Here is a 20,940-nt window from a genome sequence, read left to right as displayed (position 1 = left end):
TTAGTCGCATAACAATTTCTTTTGTGTAAGAATATATATACTAACCAACTTCAACTTTTAAGTTGTCTTCATAATACTATTTCTTCATAATACTATGTCTTCATGATACTATGTTAACTACCCATTTACACGTTTAACATATGCAGCTTCACCTCATTAAAGTCAATAACACCTGATTGCTGATTATCTGAAATAAATGTATTGGCACATTTCAAGTATTCTGCCTTTTCATTAGACAAAATATTATGTTGACCACGATTACTAGTTGCATGCATGTTCCATGCATCATGTTGGATTCGTCGGAATGCCAACAAACCAATGTGAACTATTTGCACTCTTGTATCCCCTCATGTACTCGCCTAATGTATGTGCACTCCTTAAATGGACTCGCTCACAGATTTTATGTTGACAAAAAGTTTTTCAAATTTTGCTTAAATTTAATCATTTTACAACACCAAACAGTAAATGGCTGATACTCGTCTAATGTTTTATGGCTAAAAGCGTTACTAAAGATTAAAGAAAAATGCCTAAAACATCATTTTTTGAACATAAATATGAAAATCTGTCATCCGATTTTTTGTCAGCAATCTTATATCACTGGTTCATGCATTTTTGCATAAATTGGCTCGTTTCAAGACAAAAAATAAAAAAAAGTTTTCCAAACGTTCAATCTGTGAGGGTGCAGCTGTAATACATGATTACAGCTTCACAGTTTTTTTTTTAAATACACATTTCACAAGAAAAATTGTTTTTGATGTCTGACCATAGAAAATGTAAAAGAGTCCCATTAATCATTACCCTGGGCTGGTATTCAATAATAGTCTTATTTGGATCTAATAACGATGTAGCTAATCGGATTAATTGCTATTAATAACTAACCAATAGAGTGAACGAAGGTGATAATGTATGACCCTTAGTTTAACTAAAGTTGCTTATTGAATACCACCCCAGAAGGCATTTTATAAATGCGGCCATTTACTGTGATGATTAACATTATAACACGGACATAAATTGGTACGTAACTATATAGTAAGAATTTCTTTTCAAACTACTACTTCTTGTAAACAGCATAATAAGCGTCTGAGCATTCTTGTGTAGAACTATGTATCTACTACTTGCATATTTAAAATAGTGACCTCATGATTGTTTGTTTGTTTTGAAGATGAATAACATTTCGTCATATATGTCCGTTTTTAAATCTTCCGTTCTAAAGAAATAGACACTTTTTTGTAATAGTACACTAAAGTCACACTTAAAATTTATGTAAAAACAATATAGCTGTGTGAAGTTAGCTAAACATACGACATTGGACATTGGACATTCAAAATCGAATGTTGTGCTGGCACGACATTGGACATTGGACATTCAAAATCGAATGTTGTGCTGGCACGACATTGGACATTGGACATTCAAAATCGAATGTTGTGCTGGCACGACATTGGACATTGGATATTCAAAATCGAATGTTGTGCTGGCACGACATTGGACATTGGACATTGGACATTCAAAAGTGAAAGTCGTGCTAGCACGACATTGGACATTGGACATTCAAAATCGAATGTTGTGCTGGCACGACATTGGACATTGGACATTCAAAAGTGAAAGTCGTGCTAGCACGACATTGGACATTGGACATTCAAAATCGAATGTTGTGCTGGCACGACATTGGACATTGGACATTCAAAAGTGAAAGTCGTGCTAGCACGACATTGGACATTGGACATTCAAAATCGAATGTTGTGCTGGCACGACATTGGACATTGGACATTCAAAAACGATTGTCGTGCTGGCACGACATTGGACATTGGACATTCATAACCGAATGTTGTGCTGGCACGACATTGGACATTGGACATTCAAAAGTGAAAGTCGTGCTAGCACGACATTGGACATTGGACATTCAAAATCGAATGTTGTGCTGGCACGACATTGGACATTGGACATTCAAAAACGATTGTTGTTCTAGCACGACATTGGACATTGGACATTCAAATTCGAATGTTGTGCTGGCACGATATTGGACATTGGACATTCAAAAGTGAAAGTCGTGCTAGCACGACATTGGACATTGGACATTAAAAATCGAATGTTGTGCTGGCACGACATTGGACATTGGACATTCAAAAGTGAAAGTCGTGCTAGCACGACATTGGACATTGGACATTCAAAATTGAATGTTGTGCTGGCTCGACATTGGACATTGGACATTCAAAATCGAAATAGCACGACATTGGGCATTCAAAATAATATGTCGTGCTTGCTCGTTGTCTTGGTAATAAATATAAATTTTGGACCCATGATAGACAGAGACTTCGAATGGTCCTTTAAGATAGATTTGAGCAGTTCACGCGTCCATTAGCTGAATAATATGTGGCCAGTATTGTAGTCGAATTGAACTGCTTGTTTTATATTTGAACATTTATTGAGTGCGACATTTATAAAATGTTGCAGATGTTAGCCCCAATAAATTGAAATCCAAATTGTACATATAGTCATTGTATACATAAAGGCAGTAGATATATCACTAAATAATGATCCTTTACAATTGTAATTGTATAACCTCAATATGAATTATTGTTTGGTGGGACGCAATTTTGCAATCGATTGTGTTTTCTTTTACTCATAAATTGTGTTTATTGCTTAAATTGTTGATATACAACATACGCCTTATTTCAATTTGGATATTTTTAATCCATCAAAGGTGGACACCCTGCTGAGAGCCGGAATATGTTCAGTAAAGGTGTTATATTTTTATTGCTCAATATAATCCGCAGAAACAATAGCGCTTTAACTAGCTCTTTCATTTCACATGTTATTACATTTATAATCATCAAAGACTTTTGTTTAAAAAAATAACTTATACAAGGTATGCATACTTTTGGTGACCAATCAAAAAACCTGATATTATTAAGGAATCGGCCATTTTGTGAACAGATCTAAGTAAACCTCAGAGAATGAATGAGTGTCCAGCGGATGATTTCAAACCGTTATTAAGGTCCAATGCCCATGTCGTGCTAGCACGACTTTCACTTTTGAATGTCCAATGTCCAATGTCGTGCCAGCACAACATTCGATTTTGAATGTCCAATGTCCAATGTCGTGCTAGCACGACTTTCACTTTTGAATGTCCAATGTCCAATGTCGTGCCAGCACAACATTCGATTTTGAATGTCCAATGTCCAATGTCGTGCTAGCACGACATTCGATTTTGAATGTCCAATGTCCAATGTCGTGCCAGCACAACATTCGATTTTGAATGTCCAATGTCCAATGTCGTGCTAGCACGACTTTCACTTTTGAATGTCCAATGTCCAATGTCGTGCCAGCACAACATTCGGTTATGAATGTCCAATGTCCAATGTCGTGCTGGCACGACAATCGTTTTTGAATGTCCAATGTCCAATGTCGTGCCAGCACAACATTCGATTTTGAATGTCCAATGTCCAATGTCGTGCTAGCACGACTTTCACTTTTGAATGTCCAATGTCCAATGTCGTGCCAGCACAACATTCGATTTTGAATGTCCAATGTCCAATGTCGTGCTAGCACGACATTCGATTTTGAATGTCCAATGTCCAATGTCGTGCCAGCACAACATTCGATTTTGAATGTCCAATGTCCAATGTCGTGCTAGCACGACTTTCGATTTTGAATGTCCAATGTCCAATGTCGTGCCAGCACAACATTCGATTTTGAATGTCCAATGTCCAATGTCGTGCTAGCACGACTTTCACTTTTGAATGTCCAATGTCCAATGTCGTGCCAGCACGACATTCGATTTTGAATGTCCAATGTCCAATGTCGTGCTAGCACGACTTTCACTTTTGAATGTCCAATGTCGTGCCAGCACAACATTCGATTTAGAATGTCCAATGTCCAATGTCGTGCTAGCACGACTTTCACTTTTGAATGTCCAATGTCCAATGTCGTGCCAGCACAACATTCGATTTTGAAAGTCCAATGTCCAATGTCGTGCCAGCACAACATTCGATTTTGAATGTCCAATGTCCAATGTCGTGCCAGCACAACATTCGATTTTGAATGTCCAATGTCCAATGTCGTGCTAGCACGACTTTCACTTTTGAATGTCCAATGTCCAATGTCGTGCCCGCACAACATTCGATTTTGAATGTCCAATGTCGTGCTAGCACGACTTTCACTTTTGAATGTCCAATGTCCAATGTCGTGCCAGCACAACATTCGATTTTGAATGTCCAATGTCGTGCCAGCACAACATTCGATTTTGAATGTCCAATGTCCAATGTCGTATGTTTAGCTAACTTCACACAGCTAAACAATATATGTATTTAGTTTGTTTATAAAACAATTGACCGAATTGTTCTTTCCGATAACTCATTCATCTGCCCCTGAATACTCTTTAACCGGGAGATTTCGCCCCAGAAGTAGAAAAAATATATATCAAATGCCATGCTTCAATTTTGGTTTGTTTGGGTGAAGCCAATGTTTCTTGTATATTTATATTATTATTATTTGTATTTAAACAAATACGTATGCAGGAACATTGGCTACAACAAACAACCCAACAAGGACAAAATTAAAGCATGGCATTTGAAATATTACTTTTCTGCATCCGGGGACTAGATCTCCCGGTGAAGTGTATTTCAGGGGCATATGAATGAGTTATCGGACAGGACATATAATGTTCTTAAACTTTCAAATCGTTAAGTCTTTAAAACCCTTTTCTGCATGTGTTATGTGTTTTACTCAGGGATGAAGATTCAAAATGGCTTCACTGGATTGAAGTGAAGTTCATGGAGATTGCGGGTGACGATGGTGAAATAGACAGGGACGAGTTTAAGAAGGCCCTCGGAGTTAAAAAGGTTGGTAATATGGTTGCGCAATATGGGACATTGAATGCGATATAGAAACATGTAAGTAAATTCACATAACTAATATTGGTTAGAAATGTTGGTAGTATTAACATGCACGATGAGTTAACGTAAACAATATAGAAACAAGTAAGAACAGTCGAACCCCGTTCGCTCGAACTCGCTTGGCTCAATTTCCCCGTTGGCTCGAACTCCTTGTTCGATTTCATCGTTGGCTCGAACTGGATGTAAAGGACCGATTTTCCCAAACTGAAGGTAAGCATTTCCGCTTGGCTCGAATTCCCCGGGGCTGGAGGTATTTTCGCCGGTCCCTGGGAGTTCGAGCCAACGGGGTTCAACTGTATATTCAAGTGGGCATTCGGGGCAACAACCCCGTTGAAATGGAAAACTATCAGTGTAAAACATATACTTTCGAACCCCATTGGCTCGAACTCGCTTGTCTCGAAATACTCTTTGGCTCGAACTGAATGTACAGGACCGAATTCCTTATACTGAATATAAGCATTCCCGCATGGCTCGAATATTTCGAGGCTCGAGGTATTTTCGCCGATCCCTGTGAGTTCGAGCCAACGGGGTTCGACTGCTGTATGTAAGGATGCATTATACGGGAACACGTAAAGTGGTCAACGATGTAGAGATATGAAACGGCACATGGGATGAAAAGGAAGGTAAATTGGTTGTGCACTATGGGGTCACGTATGCGATGTGGAAGTGTTTGGATCGGCATGGGTACGTTCAAGAAGGCTTTTGAACAAGAATGTAGCTAGTATCGACGCGAAGTAGTATTATCAACCTAGAAGGACATGGAGTTGAGCTGAAATGCAGTCGAAGCCAAGGGTTTACCATTGAGATGATTTTAGCTCCTTAGTCTTTTTGATTCCTTAATGTTTGTTATAATAGTATAGTGTTATTAATTAGGTAATTTCATATAGGCTCAGCTAATTGTCAAAGGTCAGCTGTATTGGCTTGTTTCAAACAAGGCACACACTTTTCAAAACGGAAAACAAAATGACTGCTTTTTAAAATAGTTTACAGCATTCTTGCCATTCATATTTGGGCGAGTTTCGACAGCCAATGAAAATGGTCCGTTCCTCTAATCCCGTATTTTGCGAGTTTTGTAGCCAATAAAAACCGCAGAAACCTGTATTAGCCGACTTTGGTCGATATTGGCCGATTTTTTTGTATATATTGTCGTCGATTGTCAATTATAAGTACTAAGAGTGTTCTAAATACGTAATAGTTGATTATTAAAAAAAAATGTTGTACAATGTATTTACATGCAATACAAGTTGGCGTAAAAGTAACCGGTTGGCGAGGGACGCTGTACGACTAATCATTAGAGCATAAAGTCAACAATATGGAAACATATAAATATGATACGATTGATGAAAAGAAGGCGCTCCATGTTAAAAGGAACTATGGTGTACGATGATGATTTATGCGCATTCAAGAGCGATGTACACGATTAAGAAACAAGTATGGTTGCAGAGTATTGGGTAACGTATGTGATCTGGATGTGTTGGAATTGGCATAAACATAGGGAGTTAAAGAAAGCGCTGAATGTTTAAAAGTATAATGTGGTTTGAAATGCTATTAGAGACATGAGATAGAAGTTACTGAAGTTCGCAGTCTAATTCAGACGTTGGAAGACTTGAAGACTTGAAGATACAGTTAAATACAGATCCGGGTGAGACACCCTAGCTCTTTGCGAAGATACCTCTTGGTTCTTTATCGTGTTCAGTGTAAAGCACCAATACAAGGGATACAACTTTCCAGGGTTGAACCAGAAATTAGTAGTTAGTACACCATTTTCCAATTACTACCATTTAAAGATGCACTCTTACTCCCTAAATCAGATTTACCACAATTAATAATACTGTTTTAATATTTCAAAAGCGGATGAATACATGTCAAAAACGATGGTTATTATGAAGGATTCCGAGTTTAATTTGAAAGAAATGAGAATAAAACATGGTATTTCTACCTCATGAGACTATAGTAGACCACAGTAAATAGTTTAGCATTCACCAATCATTTAATATTTTTGCGATGTCTGCCATTCAATACACGGTTACAATTTTGTCATCAGTAATTAATATTTTCCATAAATGCATTATTTAGTAAGTAGTTAAAGGTTTATCAGTCAAAATTTATGTTTGTTATACATGTGTATGTATTGATTTTGAATAAGAGTGTCACTATAAATGCCGAGCGCTAGGCAATGAAGCTACTGGTTCCATCTTTTAACGTATTTCGGTTTGACACGACCGGGGTTTGAAGCCCCAACCTTTTGCAGTCGCCGCGAACGCTCTACCACTGAGCTATCAGGTTTGTCACCATGTGGCCTTTTCAAGTATAACACTTTTATCTTTCAGTCGTTCTTCGCCGAGCGGTTCTTCGAGCTTTTCGACCAGGACGCTAGCGGGACGATTGAGATGAATGAACTCATGGACGGACTGCGCATGCTCACTAAGGGAACACCAGCACAGAAACTTCAGTTCCTGTTTGACGTTTATGACGCTGACGGTTCGTGTTTTATTGTACAAAGTATACTACAGTCGAAACTCTCTATGTCGAACTCTGTAATCTCGACGTTTCGGTTATGTCGAACTTTTGACGAATATTTTTGAGCTAATTAGGCATGTTTTGTATTTCGGTTATAGCGAATGTTAGTTATTTTGACGTTTTTTCAGAGGTCCCATCGACTTCGACATAGCGAGTTTGATTGTTTGAACTTGGCTTGTATTGATAATGTATTTTAGCGTTGTGTTTCTTGTTTACTGTTTCTGTGGTCTTGATTTAAAGCTGCACTCTCACAGATTGAACGTTTTGACAACTTTTTTATGTTTTGTCTTGGAACGAGCCAACTTTTGCGAAAATCCATGAAAACCAGTTATATAAGACTGCTGACAAAAAATTAGATTGCAGATTTTTATATTTAAGTTCAAAAACTGATATATTATGCATTTGTCTTAAACCGTTAATAACCATAAAACAGTAATTTTCGAACAGAAATATAAAAATCTGCGATCTGATCTTTTGTCAGGAGTCTTATATCACTGTTTTGCTGATATTTATGCAAAATTGGTTCATTACAAGACAAATAAATAAAGAAGTTGTCAAATCGGTAAATCTGTGAGAGTGCAGCTTTAAGGCTTGGTTTAGTGGGCAACATTATTTGCTGTCTTGTGAAAAGTCAAGTTTTCCAATACATTGGATTTTTTGTAAATCAGCTGTTAGCCGTTTTTAATTTAAATCAGGTAAAGCGATAGATATCAACAGTGGCTGGCCCAGTTAGTATCAAGTTTAGAAATATAATGGACACCATTTAAACACTTATTCAATATAAGGCTACTGCGGTTGTCCCTGGTTTTTTTTTATACATGACTCGTTTAATATCATGTTATTAGACAGCGTATGTAATGGTTGGGTAAACAATAATACAAAAACCTATAGGATCCTACAAATGAGGTTAGAACAACGTACAAACGTTTTCTTTTTTTATTAATCTCTGTTCAAATTATATGAAGTGTTTAATGCATACAATAAAGTTATAATTGCCATCTTATTAAAAATATAAGTGCAACAAATAAAGCGTAGGCCCCGGTCGGGAAAAGCGAGCCTTAATAAAGAATTGTATTAAATGGCAACGAGATTTTTTTTATAATACAATCAAACTCCGTTGGCTCAAACTCCTAGGGACAAGCCAAAATACTTCGAGCCTTGGAAAATCGAGCCAAGCGGGATTGCTAACATTCAGTATAAGGAAATCGGTCTTTTACATTCAATTAAAGCCAAAGAGGAGCTCGATCCAAGCGAGCTCGAGCCATCGGGATTCGGCTGTATGACACATATTTCTTTTGTAAAAATGTTCGTAATGGTTGCTTTACTTTCGACAGAGGCAAGGTCATGTGATCAATATTTATTCCAGGTAGTGGAAGTATAGATCGTGATGAGTTAATGGAGGTGTTAAAAGCCTGCATGGAGGAGAGCTCACTATCGCTCACAGAAGACAATCTTGAGGACCTGACGGACGCTCTCTTCGACGCTGCGGATGAAGATGAGTCAGGGACGATAACTTTTGAAGAAATGAGAGACGAGTTGGAGAAACATCCGGGTGTTATTGAAAATCTGACAATAAGGTACATTAAAGCTGCACTCTCACAGATTGACCCTTTTGACAATGTTTTCGTGTTGTTGTTTTTTGTCTTGGAATGAGTCATCGTTTGAGTAAATGCCTGGAAACCATCGAAATACGACTGCTTATAAAACTATTAGAATAATAGTTTGTATTTATGCTCGAAAATTGATGTTTTATGGCAAAATGAGTTACTAACGCTTCAAGAAAAATGAAATATACGGCTGCGTTTCTGACAATTGAGATCTGTTTTTGTGTGAGTTATCTCACTATATGGAATACTTTGATGCCAAAAATAACTGATTCTGTGCCAAAAAAATGTCAAAACTATCTATCTGTGCGAATGCAGCTTTAAATGACTCATCTGCTTTTGTTATGTGTATTCATGCTGCATGGACGTGAAAAAAAATCCATGAAGCTCGCTAGTGAGTTCATACATTATGCGCACGAAAACATGTAAACTAGAAATGTATTTTGTGATAACTTTTCACTTTGTGGTGAGAATCATTAGTAGGATAGCAAAGATTTTAAAAAAAATCGGTAAAAGGTGTTTAGACAGATTTGCTTTTTGTTCACACGGTATCCATGCAAACCATAGAAAATAACTTTTGCGAGACAACATCTACGTCCAACAAATGTTGACGCGAACTAGAGACATCGCTTTAAAAGGATGGATGTTTGACAAAAAATGAATACAGTCGAACCTCGTTGGCTCGAACTCGTTTGGCTCGAACTCCTTGTTGGCTCGAACTGGATGTTAAGGACCCATTTCGTTATACTGATGGTAATAATTACCGCTTGGCTCGAATTTTCCGACGCTCGAAGTTTTTTGGCCGGTCCTTGGGAGTTCCAGCCAACGGGGTTCGACTCTATGTGTAAAACAAGGGTTCTATTCTAACACTTCTTAAATACGTTTTTATTTAAGTGCTGCCCAGTGGCTGAAACCACCCAGTAAACAGAGTTCAGATAAAACATGGCGGCGTTACTTTACGGCAGATTACCTGAAGAACAACTTACGTAAAGTGGTATTCTTTCTCGTGTACTGGATAGTGAATGTCGTGCTGTACATCTTGGGAGCGTACAACCATCGTGATCATAACTGGGCCTACATGGTAAGACTAGAAGCATATTCCATAACTGAAAATGTAAGATTATAAGTCTATTCCATGGTCGAGAGTGTAAGATAGGTTCATCCCGACCCGAGCGTAGGTTTTTGTTTCGGAAAGTAAGTTTACCGAAGTACCGCAGAACACCCGTAAGATGAACCTACCGTACGCAAGCGGCCAGGTTTCTCTCGCTCCTCAGTAAAACCAAATGTAGCAAAAATGTATATTTTCGCGTTAATGTAAATTGCGGTACATTTAAGTGCAAATCTCATGATTTTCAGTTTGCACGTGGTGCTGGCCTTTGCCTGAACTTCAACTGCATGTGGATCCTTGTGCTCATGCTCCGGAAGTGCATTACGTTCGCGCGGATGACGCAACTGTGTCACGTGCTGCCGTTCGATCAGCACATACTGTTTCACAAGATGACGGGGATCGCCATCGTGATCTTTACAGCTATGCACACTTGCTCACATATTGGAAATGCCTGTAAGTGATAGAGGTCATTTTTTGTATAACTGCGTCACCATAATGACGTCACAGGCCATTGCAAAATTTAAAAAAGGAGAGCGGTAAACAACCGTGTAGGATGGTATTTTTTGGTGGCGGATTTCCAGTTTGAAATACTGTTAAAGAAAAGATTAAGTACTATCTGAATTAATTTCTAGAATAGTGTATAGAGCTGGTCACATGGACAAGATATAACCAATCAAACGAAGAACTGACCTGGTTAAGCAAAATGTATACGGTGCGCTGTTATCAGGTCTATTTGTTTGCAAGTGACAGGAACATATAAGAATTATAAGTAGCGTATGTAATACAGTCGAACCCCGTTGGCTCGAACTCGCTTGGCTCGAGGTCCCCATTGGCTCTTTGAACTGGGTGTTTAGGACCGATTTCTTTACTCCGAAGGTAAACTTTCCCGCTTGGCTCGAATTTTCCGAGGCTCGAGGTATTTTCACCGGTCCCTTGAAGTTCGAGCCAACGGGGTTCGACTGTATGCTATAGTCTTGAACTAACATAGCTTTATCGCTTAGACAAGTTACACGCATATCTAACATTCATCAAAATTTTACACGCATATTTTCGTTTAGAAGCATTACATGTATGCATGATAAAACACATAACATATTGATCTTAACTTGTTGTACTATTTTATAACCGATTTTATTTAATGCACGTTTTCAGTAGTAACGGTAGAGCTGAACTTCATACCTGTTGTGTTTCAGTGATAGTCGAAAATGAGACCAACATCACTTCTTGGGAGATACTGTTTACGCCGGAACTCGAATTAGGATTGGCCAAGGGGGCGGCATTTATAACCGGCTGGATACTAATTGCGGTGTTGACAGTCATGGTTGTGTGTTCATTGCCTTTTGTGAGGGCAAGTGGCCATTTCCAGGTACGAAGGTTCATCAAAAGTATCATTATTATAGGCTGGTGTACGATGGTTAATCAAAATATCTTAATTATTGGCTAACACAAATTTAGCTGATCTATGAAAGTCATAGTGACCAAAAAACATATTTAAAATTTAAAAAAAGATGAAATTAATTTTGCTGGTGTTCCACCATATTCTCCACATATAAAGAGCGAATAGTTTGTCTGTGCCGAAACTTTCCCGTCTTAAAATCCTTTAATGAAATAAAGGTGAACTTATTCAAGATAACCCGCATTCGACAAACCCCATACTTCTGTACCGTTGCAGATCTTCTACTGGACTCATACGTTGTACGTGCCATTCTGGATCCTGCTCATCCTTCACTGTGAAAACTTCTGGAAGTGGTTTATTGCACCGGGCGTTCTCTTCATCCTCGAGAAAATATCAAGGTCCAAACTCATCAAATTTGCGAGATATGGGGATATATTCATAGAGGAAGTTAACCTCCTACCATCAGGGGTAAGTGTTGAAATCCCCGGGTCATTATACCCATGAACATAGTATGTTTATCTGAATGGTTTAGATAATGGACGCCGGTCAGGATCAATGGTTTGTTGCACCCTGCAAAGTCTGTTCATTTAGCAGTTTGGTGCAATATGCTTACCAAATCATCATTATCAATGACATTGAGTGCCTATCCGCTCTGACTTTGTTACATTCATATTTTTTTCTTATTCTGATCACTGAAACAATCATTGTCTTGCTGATAACACAATTTATTCAGTTTTGGTAATTAATTTAATGTCGTTCATTTAATAACAACAATAAGTCATTCATTAAAGCACATTTCAAGCCAGGTACATCATAATCGCGTAAGGTTACATTATACTCTTACAAGACAAACAGATGACACACCTTGTAATCTCACGGTCCATTAATGTCCGTCGTAATGATATTATGGAAATATACCGGGTCAACCCCAGTAGCCATACATTTAACGAACCCCCTGTGTGCCAGGGTTAAAGCCTCACTCTCACAGATGGACGGTTTTGACATTTCTTTTCATTTTCGTCTCAGATTAGCTAGTATCATTGCCTTTAATTCATTCATCTTAGATAATTTACAAAATATTGTATATCTCAATTGTTTGAAAATTTGTTTATATTTTTTAAAGCGTTAGAAACGCTTTTTGCCATATAACATCAATTTTCGCAAATATCGAAAAATGCGATTCGTTTTTTGGCAGCAGGCTAGGCATTCGGAGCTCCTCGGCCATTTTTTTTAAAATAACCTCGGATGTATATGGACGGTTTACATACTTAAAAAGTGGTACGTTTAAGTCTGCTGCAAATTGATCGCGTAGTAATCTTATTTAGTAGTTAAAATTTATGACTTAACTCTTGGGAATCGTAATTATGTTTGCAATAATACACTTCACTGGCAATCAATTTAAACTGAGAGCAATGAATACAACTCTTAAACACTACATTTGATTAATGCTTCTATTAAAAAAATACGGACTACTTCAACAGATGTACCGGCATACATCCGAGGTTGTTTTTGAAAAAATGGCCGAGGAGTTCCGAATGCAGGCTAGGATCACTGGTGTCCAGAAAATCGTCCGATTCAAAGACAAAAAAGTTTAAACGCTCAATCTGTGGGAGTACAGCTTTAAGGCCTATACCGTCATACAAAGCCTCTTTTTCACAGGTGACCCACTTGGTTATATCACGGCCGAGCAACTTCAGATACAAGCCAGGAGACTACATCTTCATACAGATACCTTGTATCGCTAAGTACGAGTGGCATCCCTTTACTATCAGCTCAGCACCGGAAATGGAAGGTACGGGTTACACTCTACTAAATTGATGTTTATTAAGGGTTTGCTAGTTCGTGTTCCTTTAATCTTTGGTCCAACGTCATACTTTTAACCATCGCCATGCCCTAGTTGTAAAGGCGTCTGCATTTGAAGCGTGGGGCGAAGGTTTGCATACCACATTGGGCTTGTTATTGACATTTTATTCGATTTGCTATGTTTGTGCAATCAAACCCCGTTGGCTCGAATTCGCTTGGCTCGAACTCCCTTTTGGCTTGAAATAGATGTAAAGGACCGCTTTCTTTATACTGCATTCCCGCTTGGCTCGAAAGGCTCGATGTATTTTCGCTGGTCCCTTGGAGTTCGAGCCAACGGGGTTCGACTGTTTGTCATTTCCAAACGAAACGGTTTGACGCCGCGATGTCTTTTATCCATTTATCACCCAAGCGATATCACCAACGAGTCAATTAGCCTTACTGCCACTTCCCGAGAATCAATACGTTACCCCAGACCATGTGACCACGTTCAAACCAATGGAAAAAATGATATGATGTGTTCTTCCAGGTAGCATCTGGTTACACGTCCGGTCGGCGGGACACTGGACTAACAAGCTTTACAAATACTTTGAGGACTATGAAGAAAAAGAGGCTATAGATGTAGAGTCCAGGACACGCTCTCGCCGTAAGATATTGGCGTTTTCTTTTGCTTTATTCTTGCAAAGATTTCTTGATTTACAATTACTTCCAAAACACGCTCTAGAGGTATAATAACACTATTCCGCCTTCGTCATTTGTATGATACCTATAAATAGAGTGTTATGAAAATTACCAAATAGGTGCCCTGTTCTTTTTTTTTCTTCTGTTTTTATTTAATATTGACAAATATTATACAACACAGCACATTGCAAACATATATACACATCTTGAGACATTTATATAGCGTATTTGTTATTTGTATTACATAATATTTGTTTTTTTAAGTATTGGTGTATGAGTTATATCACATGCAAAAACATATTGCACAAAAAGGTCTATATAGGTGCCAATGCAGGAAGCAGTTTTTTAATCTTTCAATATTTCAGTGTTTAAATAAAAAAAGAGTAAGAAGAGAACAGGTGCCCTGTTCTTGAAACGATATAAAGATACGATACTGATTTTTTTTATTTATGTGATATCTGCAAATATTGTGTGGATTATCATGAACATACCCCCAATATATTCTGGAAACGGTCTCAGTATAAGATACTGCCTTGGTCATTAATATGTTATCAGAAAGTTTTTTTGGAGTATTCACAGCGCTGAAATTACAAAATTTTGCTCATTATATCGGACTGGTAAAAGTGTGGTTTCTGGTAACCTGGTCGGCCCCTTTTAATTTGCCTACGGTACGATTTAAAAAAGATATTGCAATAAAGAGAGCACCGCCTTTGATTGAGAGTCTTGTTTTTTAAGACACTTCGAAAAACCTTTTCACAAAACCGCCGGCTCATGGCGCACTGTCAAAACATTATTTTGGAAACAGGTTTGTCGAAGTGTTTGGTGAAACTTATAACCTATTTCTCCTCTGGTAATAAAACGAAGTCGGGGTATAGACTACCCTTTGCTTCATTTAATATTGTGAAGAAAAAAAGTTATCTTTGTTTATAGTCTTCATTCGAAGCAAAATGTTACCTTTCAACGTAGCATATATGACGTAATTTATCACGTGCAATTCACACACTGATTATTGTTATATCGTAGTGTTGTTTGGAGATTGTGTGACCAGTTAATCCTTTTGCCTGGAAATTGGGCACACTTTAGGCAACTGGCCCCAATTTCTCGAAACTTCTTAAGCTTAACAAGCTTAAGTTGCTTATTTCAATTAGTCAAAATACATACTTAAATTAAACTTTGATAAATGAAAAATGGTTTATTGTGATAATCGTAACTAAAATTCCTATCTTAACTATTAAAACATTTAAAAGAGTATTTAAACCACAAAATACTGAAATACAAAAATTGTGGGTTTAGCTTAATCCTGTTTTAAGAGACTTAAGAAGTTTCGAGAAATTGGGGCCTGGGGTTTTTCTGGTAGTTAACACTGTTGTATTATATTAAGTCGGCCGTATATTATAATTTCAGGCACAACCATGAAGAAGTTTGAAAATATAGAAAGGGTTAGTTAATTTGATATAAATTCTTGTTTTGTTTAATCTTATTTTATTGTATATTATATACGCACGTCATATGAATGATTTCGGTTATCAATATAATTGTATCATTGGGTTGGGCCACAAGCTATTACATCTTAAGAAAATGGCCCTCCTTCTCTTTTTGTAATTTGAAGACGCCTTATATCAGTGCTATACACACTATCTATTAATGTGTATACCTTTGTTGGATTTAAAAATCATGATGTATAAATATATTCAATATATAAGTACATCTACGCGTTCACGGGGTTTTCAGATCACAGTGTATTAAAACTGCACGCTCACAGATTAACTTTTGCAACTTTTTTGCCTTGGATTTTTTCTTGAATGTCTGACAACCAGTGCTATAAGACTGTTGACAAACGATTAAATCGCAGATTTTTATACTTCCGTTCGAAGATTAATGTTTTATGGCTAACGATTTAAGGAAAATGCATAACCCATCAATTTTTTAACATGACTATGAAAACCTGTGATTTGATTTTTCGTCAGCAGTCTTATATTACTGGTTGCCATGCATTCTAACAAAAATTGGCTCCTTCCAAGACATTTTTCCAAAACAGTTGTCAAAACGTTCAATCTGTGAGATTGCAGCGTTAACTTTTTTCAATAACTATAAGTTACTAATAACTTCTAATAACTTACATGCTCATACTTTGTGGGTTTTAAAGATTAAATTGTAAATTAAAATGTTAAAAAATGTGACTGTTTATTCTTAATGGGATTAAAAGATCATACAATTAACTGTACAATATCAATAACTTTTTGAACTTTTAATGAATTCAAATATCGTATTGTCAGCTGCCTAATACCTATACCTGTTTATATTTTAAATGGGGTTAAACATCAATTTAATGATCATATAGTTAGCTGTTCAATACCTTTGACTATGTATACTGTAATCGGGTTTAAAGATCATATAGTTAGCTGTTCAATACCTTTGATTATGTATACTGTAATCGGGTTTAAAGATCATATAGTTAGTTGTTCAATACCTTTGACTATGTATACTGTAATCGGGTTTAAAGATCATATAGATAGCTGTTCAATACCTTTGATTATGTATACTGTAATCGGGTTTAAAGATCATATAGTTAGTTGTTCAATACCTTTGACTATGTATACTGTAATCGGGTTTAAAGATCATATAGTTAGTTGATCAATATCTTTGACTATTTATACTGTAATCGGGTTTAAAGGTCATATAGTTAGTTCTTCATTACCTTTGACTATTTATACTGTAATCGGATTTAAAGATCATATAGTTAGCTGTTCAATACCTTTGACTATGTATACTGTAATCGGGTTTAAAGATCATATAGTTAGGTGTTCAATACCTTTGATTATGTATGCTGTAATCGGGTTTAAAGATCATATAGTTAGTTGATCAATATCTTTGACTATGTATACTGTAATTGGATTTAAAGATCATATATGTAGCAAGGTGCATATTTCAGTATTTTATTAGTTTGTGTGTTTGGTATGGTTCTATATCGTATATCGTTTTGTATTGTTTGTGTATCGTCGTGTTTAGTGTTGTGCTACGTAGTTATTGTCCTCTGTGCGTTACTGTCCGTCTATGTCCGTCAATGTCCGTCTATGTCCGAGTGCGTCAGAGCGTGAATACTGGTTATGCGAGTTTGTCTAAATTTATAGAGTGATTGATTGGTTCATAATGCCTTTTCCCCTTTTTCCCGCTTCATTGCACACGCCCTTATTTATATATACACATATATCATTCCGTTCTGAATCATCATCGACGCAAGTCAAGATTTCAATTGTAACAGTTGTTACTATTTATTTAATATTCGCTCTTATCATTGAGCTGAAATATTCTTACTTATTTGATCAACTAACTATATGATCTTTAAACCCGATTACAGTATACATAGTCAAAGATATTGATCAACTAACTATATGATCTTTGTAATGGGGTTTTAAAATCTTACTGTTAGCCGTACAAGATATTTTACTAGTAATGGGGTTTTAAAATCTTGCTGTTAGCCGTACAAGATATTTTACTAGTAAAGAGGTTTAATGATCATTTTGTTAGTCGTGCAAGATATTGTACTAGTAAAGGGGTTAAATGATCATATCGTTAGCCGTGCAAGATATTTTACTAGTAATGGGGTTTTAATGATCATCTTGTTATCCGTGCAAGATTGTTTACTAGTAATGGGGTTTAATGATCATTTTGTTAGCCGTGCAAGATATTTTACTAGTAATGGGGTTTAATGATCATTTTGTTAGTCGTACAAGATATTTTACTAGTAATGGGGTTTAATGATCATTTTGTTAGTCGTACAAGATATTTTACTAGTAATGGGGTTTTAAAATCTTACTGTTAGCCGTACAAGATATTTTACTTGTAATGGGGTTTAATGATCATATGATATGCTGTACAATACATATGACTGTATATAGTCTAATGTATAAAATAGTGAAATATATTAATATCCACACTATAAGCTGTACATTTCATATGATTGTTTTTAGTATAATGGGGTTTAAAGATCGTATCGTTAACTGCAGAATAATTATGATTGTTTATGCTTTCAAGGAACAGGAGGAAATTAGTGATAAAGAGGTGATGAAAGTTAAACAATAGTGAAATGTTTTTTGTTGTTGTTTTTATACTGGCTTTCCTTAGTTTTTTTTCGCTTTCAATGTGTTTTTATGTCAACCATAAATTTAGTTAATTTCAATGACTGGATGTTTTAGTAAATTACGGTTCGTAAGTGTACTAAAACATGCACGGTGAGTGAAGTCCGAAAGATCACAATTACCCATGCAGTGACCAAATGTTTTTTTTATACATAGCAGACAATTGTTTAAAAGAGGTCAATTTCTTTGGTTTGGTTAAATTTAGGCGAAAAGATTATTGATTGGTCAATATTTATTTAAAAATGCGTATGAACCAATGAAATAATTTGAATGTGCCAACTTATCAAAAGATAAGCTGCGGACAACTTAACCAATCTTTATACAATTCGCTGCTGATGACTTCTATTTTCTTTTAAAACAATGTTAATATTAACACTCATTATTCGCAAAGTCTCTCTGGGATATTTCAACTTTAACACTGAACATAACTCTTCCAAGACAAGTGAAGGTTGTATTTATTAATACCGCTTTTTGAACAGTGACATCCCACCAATGACGTCATTTGTTTCATCGGCGTCATAAACATTTCACTACAATATAACATCATTTGACCAATCACAAGTGTCTTTTTTTGGTATTATCAGAGGTATTCCGAGGATATTGAGTTTATCATGAGTTTAAATGTACATGCATTGGTTGGCTGATTGTTCAGAACAATGTTAAAGTTAATGATATTGTTAACGTCATCGTTGTTAACTTTCAAATCTTAACTGCTCTGAAAGTTTAATGGACATACTTTTGATATGTAGGAATATTAACATGATTTTAAACAGCTGTTCCAGTTGTTTTTCTTCTATTTTTAAATGTATGAGCACGGTATACAGTTTTTCAAAGTTAACAACGGTGCGTTAATCCCGTTGTTAACTTTACCATCATTCTGAGCAATCCACCCAAAAATGTAAATTCAAGTTGGATAACAAAACTTATTTTAGTTTTTCCTTTCCGTTATGTTTTTATTAAAAAAACGGGGTAAAATTGTTAAATCATATTATGAGAAATTGTGTGTGTTTTTCTTTCTTGTTTTGTTAAAATATTACTTTCTTTTATTTTCTAGATGTTCAAACCTAACGTTGGGTAGTTCCTTTAAATTTTAGAAGTTTCATTAAGGCCGTGAATTAAGCACATAGCTTTCTTATGTGAAATCAAATCAAGTTTCTTGATTTGAACAGCTGTACTTAGTTAAAGTAGAAATAGCTTTAATATGAATTTGTTTCAAGTTTTATTTATAATAAACCCGATTAAGGTCTTAGACCCACGAGGCATAAAGTACACAATGGTGACAAATACAAATAATAATTATGTACTTGTGCGGTAACAGTAAATATTAATTATTAACTAATAAATTTTATGAAAATGCATATAACACTAAACTGTTTCAAATTGTCTATTTGACATATGTACTGAAACACGAAAGTCAATATAAGTATTTCTAATAAATGCAGCTAAAAAAACTTAAACAAGGTTCAGCATTCTTCTTGTCTTACTTAGCAGTTGTATCAAAACTACTACGATCAGAAACACGTCTTATAGAAATTATGGCGTAAAGATGAAATATGACGTCATTATTGCCTTGAACTAAAAATAAGATGGCGGCACCAACGTATTTCTGCATTCGGAACTCCTCGGCCATTTTTTCAAAAACAACCTCGGATGTATGCCGGTACATCTGTTGAAGTAGTCCGTATTTTTTGAATAAAAGCATTAATTAAATGTAGTGTTTAAGAGTTGTATTCATTGCTCTGAGTTTAAATTGATTGCCAGTGAAGTGTATTATTGCAAACATAATTACGATTCCCAAGAGTTAAGTCATAAAATTTAACTACTAAATAAGATTACTACGCGATCTATTTGCAGCGGACTTAAACGTACCACTTTTTAAGTATGTAAACCGTCCATATACATCCGAGGTTGTTTTTGAAAATAATAGCCGAGGAGCTCCGAATGCGTATTTCTGATATTTTAAGATTGGTCATGGCTTTTTATCGATCTTTGATGTGATAATGAATCTAATCATTGAAAATTTTTCAATATAAATACAACTTCCAACTGTTGCGTCACTGTAAATGCTATACATTAATTTACTTCATATTTTATAACTGTATTTTTCGTTTTGATAGGGTTATTCCCGTAGAAACACAAAAGCAAAGCTGACTATGAAAAAGAGCAAACCGCGCGAGAAGAATAAAGTTGTGAAGGTCAAGGTAAGCTTGTAACATTCTGATTCCTGTTTTTATTACAGATCGAATAAGGTTAATAAGACAAGAAACAAGCCGGAAACGAAATAAACTCATAAATATTAATGAGGTTCCATATTCAGATCATGTTTTTGAGCAGGAAAACCCACAGACCAATGATATACAGTATGTGTATACCACGTGATAAATTGCGTCATAAATGCTTTGTCGGAAGGCAACATTTTGCTTCGAATTAAGACTTTAAACAAAAATAACTCCACTATTTCTTTACCATTTTAAATGAAACATAGCGCCGTCTACGCCGCATACGGAGCCCTGCCCTGTGTTTTTTTTTACTAAAAAATGATTGAGAGTTTAGTTTCTTTAAAGCACTTCGACAAACATTTTCACAATACGGCCGTCTGACGGAGCACTGTCTTTTTTTTGGAAACAGGTTTGTCGAAGTGTTTGATGAAACTAATCACCTTATCCAACTCAAGTAACAAAACGAAGGCGGTGCACTTTTAGAGGCATAGACTACCCTTTGTTTCATTTCAAATGGTGTAATTAAACAAAAGTTATCATTGTTTTAAGTCTTCCATTTATTATATAAAGCAAAATGT

General features: G+C 36.1%; 1 protein-coding gene across 3 annotated transcripts in view; it reads left to right on the top strand.

The window, feature by feature from the left end:
- The window catches only part of LOC128221316 (NADPH oxidase 5-like), a 69,267-nt gene that overhangs the window by 35,516 nt on the left and 12,811 nt on the right, over positions 1-20,940 (top strand). For all 3 annotated transcript variants that reach the window (XM_052929857.1, XM_052929858.1, XM_052929856.1), the window contains 11 exons: positions 4,730-4,841; positions 7,226-7,376; positions 8,782-8,992; positions 9,914-10,100; positions 10,376-10,580; positions 11,321-11,493; positions 11,800-11,991; positions 13,183-13,315; positions 13,853-13,969; positions 15,409-15,443; positions 20,261-20,344. In XM_052929857.1, coding sequence (XP_052785817.1) covers positions 4,730-4,841; positions 7,226-7,376; positions 8,782-8,992; positions 9,914-10,100; positions 10,376-10,580; positions 11,321-11,493; positions 11,800-11,991; positions 13,183-13,315; positions 13,853-13,969; positions 15,409-15,443; positions 20,261-20,344 — 1,600 coding nt within the window. The remainder of the gene's footprint in view (positions 1-4,729; positions 4,842-7,225; positions 7,377-8,781; positions 8,993-9,913; positions 10,101-10,375; positions 10,581-11,320; positions 11,494-11,799; positions 11,992-13,182; positions 13,316-13,852; positions 13,970-15,408; positions 15,444-20,260; positions 20,345-20,940) is intronic.

This window comes from Mya arenaria, chromosome 16 (genome assembly GCF_026914265.1).
Source record: "Mya arenaria isolate MELC-2E11 chromosome 16, ASM2691426v1".
NCBI lineage: Eukaryota > Metazoa > Mollusca > Bivalvia > Myida > Myidae > Mya > Mya arenaria.
Note: the sequence above shows the minus strand (reverse complement) of the source record. Positions and strands in the feature narration are given on the sequence as shown.